This window comes from Macrobrachium nipponense, chromosome 22, assembly GCF_015104395.2.
Source record: "Macrobrachium nipponense isolate FS-2020 chromosome 22, ASM1510439v2, whole genome shotgun sequence".
NCBI classification, from domain to species: Eukaryota; Metazoa; Arthropoda; class Malacostraca; order Decapoda; family Palaemonidae; genus Macrobrachium; species Macrobrachium nipponense.
Window position 1 is genome coordinate 23,508,018 of NC_087213.1, and position 14,304 is coordinate 23,522,321.

The window sequence follows — 14,304 nt, forward strand, 5'->3', positions numbered from 1 at the left end:
GCCTCTCGGTTTTCAATCAAGTGTAATCGTATACGTTAAGCCACCAAGTTCCGGTATCTCAGCTTGAAGACGAAACTTGAATATTACAACTGTTTCAGTTCCCAACAGTCTTCACGAAAATCGAAACTGGGAACGTCGCCTTATGCGAAGCAAGCGATGTGGCAGAGTCCATAATTATAGGCTTGCATGTCAGAATCCAAGGTCTCTAGCTGTTCGCTCTCAGGTCCTGGGTTTCGGAGATTCTGAGACATTTGCGTCGTAACTGTCTTCATTTTTTTTAATGTAGATGCTTCTTCAACTGACGTATTCGATTCATAGCAAGAGTGGTTTGACGGTACTTGCACCATAACACATTAAGATGCATAACATTTGTTATTTATTTGTTATTCATTTTTATCCAATTACTTAACTCCGTATAGGGAGTCAGTCCCATTACATAAAGAATAGGATGTTGGTATTTAAGAGGAAGTTGCATTGCGTTTGTCAATTGTCGCGACCTTGGGTTCTAACAAATTTTCTAGCAAATTTTGAAAACGGTTTGACCTCTGAATTATGTCGACACTACTTGTTTTTGTTCTTCCGCAGACGATTTCAACAGACAGGCAAGTATTAGCATAAGTTCTTCTGAGGAGATTTTGCGATTGAAGTTTTGCAATTATTATGACTTCCTGATCCCAAGTTACCTGATCGTGTCCCCTGTCCCAAATTTGGAAAATGTGACGTCTGTCTACATTGCCCCCGTGGCATCATGATGTCAAGCCTATATGTGTCACTGCATTGCTCATGTAGCTTATCAGTAACATGTTTATTATTAGTGTTTTCGCTTCCGCTACCGCGTGCACTCCACTCCCAGTCCGTTCTCATTGTTGTTGTTCGAGATTAGGCTGGCCTTATGCCAGCACAGGCTCTTGCTCATAGAGCAGCCCGAAGAACTTTCTCATCCTGTGCGACGAATCCACGCGATTGCCAGCTAATGAATACCATTCATTCACATTTTTGGACCAACGATATGATCAGCTGGAACCTGGAAAAAATAGATGCCGAAGTAGCTCCAGGACTCGTGCAGAAGAGTGTGCTACTAGTAACAGCGCACGTTGTGAGAAAAGCGATGGACTCCTAAGGAGGCAGGATGCAACCCGGAACCCCACACTACAGCCACACAGGTCGAATAGGATGACTGTGGTAGAGATAGAAAAAAAGTTATAGAGCATCAAAATCCAAGACACTGACTGGAAAACTTAAAAAGTGACACTTCGACCGGAAAAAAAAGACTGAAACGCTTTGACTGGGAACTAAAAAAAAAAAAAAAAAAAAAAAAAAAAAAATTGACTGAGAAATATAAAAAAAAACTGAGACATTTTGACTGAAGAAAGAAAAAATTGAGACACTTTGACCTAAAAAAAAAAAAAAATTGTGATACTTTGACTGGAAAACTGAAAAAATACTGAGACACTCTGACTGGAAAAACTAACAACAAAATTGAGACAGTTTGACCGGAAACCTAGAAAAAAAGAAAAAAACCCAGACATTTTGACTGGAAAACTCAAAAACACACTTTAACCAGGACACTTAAAAAAAATCCAAGACACTGAATGGAAAACTGAAAAAACTGAAAAAAATTGGGATACGCCAGTTCGTCAAAACAGGGACGATGTTATTTAACAGTTTTACGGAATCACCGTCTTGAAGTCGGTTGTACCCACTGACATTTGGACTCCGTAAGACTGCCCCAAATCTTTCTTATTTTATACAATACTTTTCAATTCAGTGATATCTATGCCTTTGACCTGAATTCTATACATTCTATTCGATTCTCAAGACCGTTACGATTAGTTCCTAGTTGGACGAGTGGTTTACGTACTCCCATACCGATTCGGTAGTCCCGGGTTCGATTCCCCGCTCTCCCAACTTGGAATCAGAGGAATGTCTCTGGTGATTAGAAATTAATTTCTCGGTATAACCAACTGGTTCTTAGCCACGTAATCATATCTAATCCTTCGGGTCAGCCCGAGAATCAAACTCGCGGCCACCGAGGTGGCAGGCCAAGACCACGATCACGCCACTGATGCGCTTATCAGATCAGTGGTGTGGTTAATCTAAGACATATTTGCCGACTAGACAATATATATATATATATATATATATATATATATATATATATATATATATATAATATATATATATATATACCACTGTCGTTGTGAATTGAATCGTTCACAGATAACCCAGAATTCTTCACACTGCATTTGACTCATCAACTTTGCATTAAACGATAACATGCAATATGTGGTGGGGGGTGGGGGGGGGGGGGGGGGGCGGGAAGGCGGTGTTGTAGACAACGTACGTATGAGTGAATCAAGCCAGCAATGAATACTACGCCCGGATGTTGTTATGAGTTAACACAAAACCCGAATAACTTGTGTGGCTTCTCTGCATTTAGCGTCAGAACCGCGATGGGGCGTGAAACTCGTATATATAGGAAGTTAACAAAACTTTTCTATTCGCTAAGTTCCGATAGTGCCGGCAGAGAAACTCACGCGGTGCACTGCAGGCGTTACTTAAGGTTCTTTGCAGCGTCCCTTCGGCCCCTAGCTGCAACTACTTTCATTCCTTTTTACTGTACGTCAGTTCTTACTGTTTCATCCATCTGACTTTCCACCCTCTCTAACAATTGTTTCATGTCGCAGTTATAAGAGGTTTTCCTCCTTTCACACCTTTCAAGCCTCTCTACCGTGTCAGCGCTGAATGACCTCATAGGTCCAATCCGCTTGGCCTTTGGCCTTAATTCTATGATTCTATTCTGTTCTGCTCGCCAAGTAATTGTATCCAAATTTTAAAAGGCATGCATACGCAAGTAAAATTTCTGTGGTTATAAATTAGTATTCACATTGAAGAAAACCAACAAAGTTCGCATATGAATTTACAGTTTTAACTTCATCTGCTCGCTAGTGTGGCAAAATGGTACGCGAGAGTAAGCTTCTGTGTTTCATATTCAAACATGAAAAATTGGGAGTTGACGTATTTCTGAATGAGAGCAACTTGGAGGACAGATGGTAGGGCACCTGACTCACCTAGTCATACGAGTACAAATGTTGCATAAGAAGTTTTTTGTATGAATTTTCTTGTGGGGTGAAACAATGACCCATGATTTGTTTATGGTTGGTATCGCCGGCAGTCAAAGCCTATGGCGTAGTTATCGTGATGTTAAAGATTCCACCGTTTAGTGTTTTGATTGAGCGTTATGCGTTAAGTCTTCCTCAACTGATTGATAGGGACAAAGCTTCTTCAATACATCACATAGGATTTATAAATATATATATATATATATATAATATATATATATATATATATATACATATATATACTACTTGAAAAGGGCGGAAGTTGGTCCACCGTAATATAGTCCTTATTAGCTTTAAACCAGTGTGGTAATTGGTCTATTGTACATGAGATGTATCCTGTTTAACAGAAGAATATATATATATATATATATATATATATATATATATATTCTCGGTATGAGTATGTATGTATGTATGTATGTATATATATATATATATATATATATATATATATATATATATATATACATACTAATTTTGCACAGACGTGTCAAAGAAACGTACCGTTTAGCAAGTGTCGCTGACGTAAATTAAAAAAGAAATTACATACATTCGCCTCGCTCTAAATGAGCAATTGATGGCTTAAGTAGCATTAAACTGTTTATTGAAAAAGAAATACATCGCAGTTCCTCTCCTACATGGCACCTGAGACACGTGCGTTCCGGCTCTTGTATAATATCGCCTCGTTATATTCACTTTTCTCAATATTTTTGTCAATTTGACTTTCATAAAGTATATAGAACTGTTCAGCGCCCTCACACACACACACACACACACACACACACACACACACACATATATATATATATATATTATTATATATATTCTATATATAGATAATTATAATATATATATATATACTATATCGTATATTATACGTATATGTATATGTATGTATGTATGTATGTATGTATGTGTGTGTGTATGTATGTATGTGTGTATGTGTGTGAGGGCGCTGAACAGTGCTATATACTTTATGAAAGTCAAATTGACAAAAATATTGAGAAAAGTGAATATAACGAGGCGATATTATACAAGAGCCGGAACGCACGTGTCTCCAGGTGCCATGTAAGATTGAACTGCGATGTATTTCTTTTTCAATAAACAGTTTAATGCTACTTAGCCAGCAATTGCTCATTTAGAGCAAGACGAATGTATGTAATTTCTTTTTTAATTTACGTCAGCGACACTTGCTAAATGGTACGTTTCTTTGACACGTCTGTGCAAAATTAGTTTCATGCTATGCCTTGCATCTGAATGCTAGTAGCTTTAAATTATACATACACATGTATATATGTATGCGTATGTGTATGTATGAAAGATCTTACGTAAGGGATATATATTGATCTAACATGAGTACTTGCCAACTGCTGTTGACGGCTGGGAGGATAATATCGTTATATGTTACTAGTGCTAGTCCTGGTACTACCGGTAGCTACATCGTACGCAGGCTTCCCATATGAACATTTCTCATTTATAATAATTAAAGTACAATGTAAATTGCGGCTGCTATTTTTGCAGTTGCCAAGTCCAGTAAAAAAATAATAATAATAATCGCTGGTAAGTCGTTGTTTAAAATTTTGGAACTGCTTTGCAACTGTCAGCGGTCGCTAGCAGTTGCTGGCAACAATTCCAGTGAGTGCAGGCAACTTTACGCAATTGGTAGCAGTTATCTGGAAAAAAGAATGTCTTGTAATTGTAATTTGTCATGTAGTTTATCCGTTCTTTGCTCCTGTGTTATACAGGGTATGAGGTCTTCTACGTCTTTGAAAGTACGTAAGTAAATTGATAGAGAGAGAGGGAGAGAGAGATTCTTGGAAGGACCACGTGGTCTCTTCGAATAGCATTCATTCTATAGGACGTTCTGTATAAAGGAGTTAATATTTCCTAGAATACTGAATATTAGCCAACTCCTTTTGTGTGTGTGTGCGGTGGGGGAGGGAGGGAGAAGGGTATGGGGACTAAAAGGGAGAGAGAAAAAAAGTGAAATGTCCTACGCTGGGAAGCTGTTCGAGTTACATGTTGCTAACCTTGTAGTACCCAGTCTTCCAAGGTCGAGTAAAATGGAATGATGGGTGTTACTGCCCTTGGGACATAGTTGCCTTCTTACGTCGCTAATGTTGGTACTACATATAGGAGGGAACAACCAGGAACAACAACAAAACAAGAACGGTGGCTGACCTACGCTCAATCTTTCCTTTGGGAGCTAGCAGCAGTGTCCTGACATGAGCATTTTCGTATGGTAGTCCCTTACCGACGAATCGCTGGGCGGCGACCGGCCTATGCTTGTATATAGCATTCCCCCTTTTGTTAATGTCTGTCTTATCTGTCAGCGTACGTGTACGTGTCATGTTTACCCTGTCGCTGCAATGTTTTCCTGGGTCGGGTAGATTCTTGTCAGCGCAATGTGCTCCTGTGGTGGGAAGATTCTTCTCAAAGATGACTTGGTACAATGGTCCAGCGTTTCTTAACCTTTCTCGACCTCAGCACCCCTTTTGGTCAGGCCTAAGGAGTCCAGCACCCCCTACCATTGGTTAACACCTAGTTACTACAAGGATAAAGTCAAGACAAGGGTAGTACATCTTGATCATATATTTGGTTCAATCTCCAAAACAAACACAGTAATTATGGCAATAGCTTTGGCAAAAACAATAAGAAAATAGAGGAAAGATCATGGACAAACTCAATGAAAAATGCTTATCAATGCGATTTGTATTGTTACTTATGTGCGACTAGCTTCTCACAAACCTTAACCTGAAAATCAGGTTAAAGTTTATTGAATTTAAAAATGCATTAAAATACATTTGTCCAAACGTAATCCTTCACTACAGAAACACTGATATTTTACCGCCACATATGTGACTTTCCTCAGCACCCCCTAGGGGTGCTAGCACCCCAGGTTAAAAAAGCGCTGTACTAGACCATCATGGACAGATACGTGTGAGGGAAATAGCTTGTCTTTCTGTTTTTCTGTCTGATACCCTTCTGTCCCATTGCCTGCATGTCAGTGGTCATGTTGTTTGTGATCAAGCTGGCCTTATGCCAGCACGGGATCTTGCTCAAAGAGCAGCCCGTAGAAGTGGTCATCACAGTTCGTTGTACTACTTGGTCGAAGGTATTTCAGGATCTTTCCTAGATTAGTGACCCCTAGGGGTTTTAACCTGGTATGTATCCACCTATGCGGCGTGTTTAATCAACGCCATCTTGAATTCAAGATGGCGTTGGTTTAATACAAGCCTGTTGGGATGACCTTAAAAAACACAAACTAAAGACTGTGAATATCACAGATAACGATCACTGAACTTTGTTGGGGGTCACTATCTAGGAAATAAACTGATTTCATTCAATTGTTTTGCCAAGTTAAAGTCTTGTGTTTCTCAGTGCGTCTGTAACTCTTCCCATACGTTGCCTTTGTCATTTTCCTACGGAGCTGAGGCCTTCTCAGTCAGATTTGTGGAAAGCTAGAGCATTGTGAACAGATGTGCTTTAAGGAAGAGAGTGTTAGTAGTCGGCGTGCCTGCTAATGTTTTTGCCAAGGTTATCATGTCATCAAAACTCGTCTTACAAGTCGCAAAGGCTTTATTCACAGGTATTGATGACGGAATCGTGTGTGTGTCCGTTAGTTTGTCTGTCACTCTTTCCTTTGTGGTTGTATATAGGGCTCTAAGGGAAGAAAAAGAAGGAAAGTTAAAGCTTGAGGAGCCAACAGAGAATGAAGACATCCGTCTTGAGGTCGATTATGGGAATATCGCTGCTTGAGAGATTGGAAAATGATGAAATAAGATGAAGGGGAGGCTTAGTAAAGTTACAGAGGTGATAAGAGATTCACGATTGAGATGGTATAGGCATGTGTTGAGGATGGATGGCTAGGAGGGAGTGAAGAGGGCTTGGGATGACCCTGTTAGAGGAAGATCGAGAGAAACACAGAACTATACTCTGTTTTTTTTCATCTGTCCATCCGGCTGTGGGGTTTTTGTATGGTAACACTGCGTCCCGGGCTTTAAATAGTTACGCTACGTGTAAGTTTTAGGTAATAAAAGGATATTTGGTGTACATTTGCAACTGAAAGTGTTTTTTTAATAATTTACTTTATTGCGAAGTTTATCACCAATTAATATTTCGAAATAGGCTTATTGTTATTATTATTGGTTGAGAATGTAAGCTCCCTTTTCGGGGTGGCGAATGGAACAGCCAGACGCAGTGGCGGGAAAATTGCTTCTCTCGCTGTTCACTACGGCAAGATGTCAACGTATTACTTCATTATACGTAAGTATATCAGTATGTACTGTTAATTTTTATAAAGTGCGTTTCAGCCAGATACGATATGACGTAACTTGGTTTAGCATCTGTTTGATGGAATTTGCGTCTGGCTGTTCCATTCGCCACCCCGAAAAGGCAGCTTACATTCGACAATAATAACAATATTCTATTTCGAATATTAACGGTGTAATTCGCATACAGTAAATTATTAAAACACTTTTCAGTTGCAAATGTACAACCAGATATCCTTTATTTACCTAAAACTTACACAGCGTAACTATTTCAAGCCCGGGACGCAGTGTTACCATACAAAAACACCACTGGGGGATGGACAGATGAAAAAAAACAGAGTATAGATGGCGAGACAAAGTGAAGGAAGATGTGGAGAGAAGAGGTTTGGTGGAGGATCATGAGTACCAAACAGCAAACTCATATTTGTAAAGATATCTCTTGAAGAGTCCAGGATTTAGTATTTGTCATCAGCTTTATTACTTCTACTGATAAGGAAATATTCATTTTAGGGTAGACAGACAAGGACCAGATGGAAATTGCTTAGATAGAAAAACGTTGAAGTAATCCAGTTCGTGATTCTCGAGGGAGTAGCGAGTACAAAAAAAAAAAAAAAACAAAAAAAATTGTTGTGTAGCTTTTTTATTTGTTTTGTTTTGTTAGGGGATTTGGGGTGATGGTATGGTTATGCGTTTACAAAGAATCTTTTATCTCGAAAATTTGCTTTTGTTGTGTAGCCGGTTCTGAAGCCCTTCCTTCGAAATGATCCAGGTGGTAATGAAAATTAAACGACGGCCCCAGCGCTAGACCTATGGCCTAGATCCTATATTCTAATATGTTCTAATAATGTGTAAAGAAATGGTATGTACAGAGCAGCAGCTACAATTTCGACAGCCTGGCACAGTGAAGGAACGCTTTACAGCTTTATTCAAAAGCAGTATATATTTTCATGGCTATCACCAGTAAACATTGTTAATTTTGAGATTCCAATGTAGTTGTTGAAGCCATGAGATAGGAAACAGAAATATTGATGTATTTTCTTAATATTTAGTTCATTGAGTTATAAAACTGCAAAATCTCTCTCTCTCTCTCTCTCTCTCTCTCTCTCTCTCTCTCAGTCATCCACTTGAAGTTTATATCCTGCATTTGGCAGCAGTGATTAGATTGCTGATAATCGCATCTACTAGTCTCCTCTCTCTCTCTCTCTCTCTCTCTCTCTCTCTCTCATGTATTTTGTGTACCTCGCAACATTTATTTACGTTTTTCGATGTAGACGCAAACGAAAAAAAAAAATTATTGCGCACAGAACCATTCGAAGAGGGAAAATCCACTCTCTCTCTCTCTCTCTCTCTCTCTCTCTCTCCTCTCTCTCTCTCTCTCTCTCTCTCGTGGACATTTTTTTTCTATATTTTATACAACTTAAGTATCATAATATGAATATTTTAATAAGAGGTCTTTGATTATGATAACAGTATTACAAGATCTTTTTCACTTCCATCGCATCTAATTGGTCAGTCTAAACATTAGGCCTAAGATGACATGTGGTATATAATTATGGAATCTTTTGATGAATGGTAAGTGTCCATTCAAGAAATTCTCATTTTACTACGTAGATTCCTTTCTTGTTTGCGCGAGCCGTATACTGCGAACAATAATTTGTGTGTATACATAATGTGCGTTAAGTACACACATAAACAGGAGAGAGAGAGAGAGAGAGAGAGAGAGAGAGAGAGAGAGAGAGAGAGAGAGAGAGAGAGAGAGAGAGAGAAACACGACGTAGTACCATTCAGAATTGTCCAAGTTCTTGATTTTTTCCCAAAGTTTAAGTTACACACTAAATTTGTGGCCGTATATACATACGGCAGTATGGCGGCGTTCTCATTGTCGCAGTTCAGAACATCTGTGAACAACGCAGTAAAAGTGTGCATGCTTTTGACCGTTCTTTAGTACCATGCGCTGAAGCCACCAATTCCCGGGTGTAGATTCTTGAACCTTGCTGATTGAGTGACCAGTCTTGCAGTACATGCGCTGTGAAGCACCAATTCCCGGGTGTAGATTCTTGAACCTTGCTGATTGAGTGACCAGTCTTGTCAGAACAGAAAAGTCGAACGAAAAACAATTGATCTGGTTTTGAAATGAACTGGGCATTTTTTTAAACAGGAAGTTTTTACCATGCAGTCAAATGGTCGCCCAATGAGGCACAGGCATGCACTGAAGGCCGTATTCATAGAGCGTGGGCCAGGAGCCTAATTCTGGCCATCACTTTTTAAAAAAGTAAAGCAGTTTTATGGTTTTAGTAACCTAGTGCTCGCTGTTGGTGTGTACGGATTACGGATCATTGTTGCCAAAGCGCGGAGAAACGACCAAAAGTGCGGAGAAGATTCGAGGGGGAGATTGAATGCAGAGCTGAGGTCTGCACTCCTCACGATATGCGGCGCTGTAGGTCCGCATATATATTTATGCTTTTAAAACTTTTTCCATTAATAAAAAATGATTGAAATTATTTAATATTTTTGAAAATACTAATATTTTTGAGAAATGAACCATTTTTACTAGTCTTGAGTGTTCACGCGCCAATATCAGATACGATCATACGATTGTCAATTAAGAACCGATTTTGACAACAGCAGATGACGTAACCCAAACGTGATATGTTACAATGGATTCATTCTTTAGGTCCAGTAATCTTCAATTTGCCTTTGTAATTATATATATAGGTTAGTAAAATTTGGTGAATTAATCTTAGGGTGAAGACTGACTTACATTATTGTAAACTTAATCATGTTTAATGAGTTTTTATTTTTATTTTTTTTTAGAAACAACTGCAAATATGCATTAGGCAATTGCATTAGTTGAAGTGATTCAATTGATTATAACCGAATAAGTTTCGATATCAGTATGCTAGGAAGTGGTGTATTATAATCGTGGATTTTCTTTATATTAATGTAGCTTATTGATAAAAAAAAAACCAATTATGATGTGCTTAGGATTACCACATGTATACCATAAATCATGCATAATATGCTGTCCATTCTCTTGGGAAAATATCTCATTTCAAAATATCCGGATCATAAAAGGTGGCATATAGACCTACATGTTTCATATCGTTTTTGTCTGTTTACAATGCTTATGGCATTGATTTTAAGCCTAGACCTATGTTATATAGTAGGTTGTTTATTATTATTATTATTACTTCGGCAAACGTTTTGATTTGACATACAGCATGTTACCTAAAGTGATAAATGTGGCTTAAAAAAGAAAAGAAAGAATAAACTACTTATGAATATCGAAGGATTTATGGAGCTTGTCAACTTACTCTGTGGGGAACGCAAAGAAATGAATGAAAAGTAACCGTTTTTAGTAAAGAAATACATTTTAGTGTAGTTTTTTTGTAACTTCCCACTTTTAGCTGAAAACTTTATGAATAAATTTACTTGCCCGTGTTCACTTTGTGGCCTTATTTACGTATCAAATCATATATAACATTCAGAACTATAAAACAATAATACACACACACACACACACACACACACACACACCACACCACACCACACCCACACACACATATATATATATATATATATATATATATATATATATATATATATATATATATCGAATGTAATAAATCAGCTTCAAGACTGAACATTGTCCGCGTGTCTCGTTCGATTCTAAATTTGACTATAATTAAAGTTACGTAATATTTCAGAAGATATGAAACAACTGAATTTCGGTAACTTGATCAAATATTTTCAAAAGGTAAATGTTGTTTTATTTACATTCTTTTGACACTTGAAAGATCATATTTTCAAAAACATTCTCTTCTTAAAAAATAAATTAAAAGAATAAAGGTCTCTTGACGGTGTGTTAGACCTACGGTCTTAATGGTTCTCACCACCACGCTCCCTCAGATGACGTAGGTGCGCAGAAGAGGCTTAAAATTGGGGAGCTGTCTGGGTGACCTGTTCTGTCTGGACCGTGGATTCTAAATTTGACTATCATTAATGTTAGGTAATGTTTCAGAAGATATGAAGCAACTGAATTTCGGAAAGGGGAAAATCTAACTCTAAAAAGGTTTAATTAGTAAACCCAACTCATATACTGGTAAAGATACGGTTAATATAATATAAGCAGGGTGACTATTTAGTCTAGTTAGTGTAGTAAAATAACATTGTTTGGCAATTAACACTACACCTCCCGGTACGGAGCTAGTAGTTTCTCGGTGATGTGCGGACATCGCGGCAAACCTGGTACGACGGCTGGTCATATTTGTTCTAAGGTTGGTGGTAGTCGCATATTTATTGTAGCAGCGTTGGTTCTTGATATTTGATTTAAGTGTAGATTTTTTTATCGGGGTTTGTAATAAAATGATAGAATTTAGCTTCAGATTGATTAAGTAGTGTGCATGCATTTTACGAGTTATTAGCAATGCGCAGCGTACCTGTTCCATTTCGTGTCCTTGTGTTATGACGTAATCAGATTTTTTTGGGGGGCCGTTGCATACCAAGCAACAACATTATTGTAAGTCTTTTTCTCAAGCTGAAATTGCATGAGTAGGTGATAAATTTAACGCAGAATAGCTGAAGGGGAAGGAATGCAAATAGCAAATTACCTTTTGCATTTTTTGCTTAGAGTCAATATTATCAACTCACTCCCCTTCACAAAATGAACTTTATTAAAACGTCGAAAGTTATGGAACTCGTATTCTAATTTACTAATCTTTGGAAAAAAGTCGAAAGTTATGAAACGACGTTGTCTAATTGATTGATCTTTGGAGCCCTTTGGATTATGTTCGTGTCTGTGATTACTTTTAACTGTATTTCTTATACGAGAAGCCAATGCTTGTGTTGGTTACCTTTGCGATCCCTGTTTGCCTTGAAGGAGATTTATGGGTCACTCTGGGTAGACAAGGATGGAATCAAAGGGTAAAACACCTTTTTTTTTTATTATATAACTACTATGCATTTTTCTGTAACATTTATTTATTATATAATACTACGCATTTTCCGGGTCGGACTAGCTGTTTCATTTGCATTAGTCTGAAAGCATTGATGACGTTACGTTCGAACATTACTGCAACGTCTCTTACGGATTTGTGCACAGAATGCAGATTCTTCGACACTTCTCGAACTCTGATAAGTGAACACGACATTGTATCATATTGCTTCTGTTTGATTTTTGTTCTCGTAAGTACTACTGCTTGACGTCAGGGAAGGAACATATGTTGGAAGCGCTCCAAGGATTACAGGGTGTTGGCACCCACTGGTCGTCTGTATGCTTTATTTTAGGATTAGGTTTGTGACGTCACTGCATAAATGTCACAGACGCATATGTGGGTCAATAAGATGATAGCTGTGGCTGCGTTTAGAATCGAGTTGCATTCTGTTGCACATACTATGGGCATTCACAAGGCATTTTTATGTTTCACCCATTGAGGGACTTCAGTGTGTCATAACTGAGTGAGCTTCACACCATTCCAAGATCTACGTACCAGGAAGTTTCATTGTCCATCCCTCCTCTCTTCTGAGGAAGATCACACACACACACACACACACACACACATCACACACACACACACACACACACACGTATAAAAAAACAGACGAAGACCCATGCTGAGAGATGATAGACTAGTCTTTTTATGGTCAATAACGAGGAAAATATCTTAAGTATTTAGCGTAGTGACACAACCCCCCCCCCCCCCCCCGTCCCCATGTTTCCCCATGTTCAGGACAGATGATAGACAAGCCTTTTTATGGTTAAAACGTATTTAGCGTAGTCACACCACTCCCCCTCCCATGTTACAAGACTGTCGCTGCTACCACAGTATACATTATAGAATTAGTAGACTGATATTGATATTAGTAGAATATTCTACATCAGGTTGCAAAATCAGATTAGAAAAAGGGTATAGTACAATCATATGTTATTTTGGTTCTTGTTTATTTATTTTTTTTAGTTGTATATATATATATATATATATATATATATATATATATATTATTCGAGCTACAAATGTCCTTTAATATCTAATTCGCTCTACCTCAGAACTGATATATTTTCATATGTGTAAATCTAAAGGGAAGAATTTTTTAGTTGATAATAATTTCGTCCTCTCATGGGTTCGAACCACCGTCCAGCGGACAGAGACGAAATCAAGATGTCAGTGATATTATCGATTCGCTTAACAAGGTATAGCGAATTGGATAATAAAGGACATTTGTAGCTCGAATATTTTATATGGATCATGGTGTTCTTATGATTATATATATATATATATATATATATATATATATATATATATATATCAGTGTACATATATATACATATTTATGTGTGTATAAATCACCATTTTTAAAAGCATTGTATATTTATTATGGTTACTCTCTTTTTCAGGAAATCAGTCATGGAGTGCGATGTATGTCAGCACAGTCCTTCAAGGTATGGGGCAAAATTATTTTTTATATTGAGTATTTACACAACAGGTTCATTCACAGGGTATACTACTCACAAGGATAATGATTCAGCTCTCTAAAAAGAGTGAATGTAGCAGTGATCACTGCCAGCTCATTTCTTGGTACCCACTCCCTCTGAGAGTAACGGTCATATGCTAGGACATAATTGCTTCATTTATTGACATTTAACACCGCTCTGAAGAGGTAGCATGAAGATTTAAATACTGTGAGTGTCTTTTCAGTGAGAGAATTTATCCCTCATTTTTGTAACGTTTTCTTTAATTTGGATACATGGTTTGTAAATGAGTTTCATTTTATCATTGTGATTCTGTACAGGTACACGTGGCTCCTAAGTACTATGTGTTTTCCCAGAATGGCCAAATAGTAGTCATGTTTTGCAAGAACCTGATTATAAATAGTTTGTCTCAATAGACTTTATTGCAGTTTCATGCCTCTGA

At 37.8% G+C, this 14,304-nt stretch overlaps 1 protein-coding gene across 3 annotated transcripts in view; it reads left to right on the forward strand.

Annotated features, from left to right (window-relative positions):
• Window positions 1–14,304, forward strand: part of LOC135198548 (branched-chain-amino-acid aminotransferase, cytosolic-like) — a 52,213-nt gene that overhangs the window by 21,729 nt on the left and 16,180 nt on the right. For 2 of the 3 annotated variants that reach the window (XM_064226235.1, XM_064226234.1), the window contains exon 2: window positions 13,788–13,832. In XM_064226235.1, coding sequence (XP_064082305.1) covers window positions 13,788–13,832 — 45 coding nt within the window. Of the gene's footprint in view, window positions 1–11,601; window positions 11,671–13,787; window positions 13,833–14,304 lie in introns of those variants that run through there. The other variant, XM_064226236.1, reaches the window with a different exon arrangement.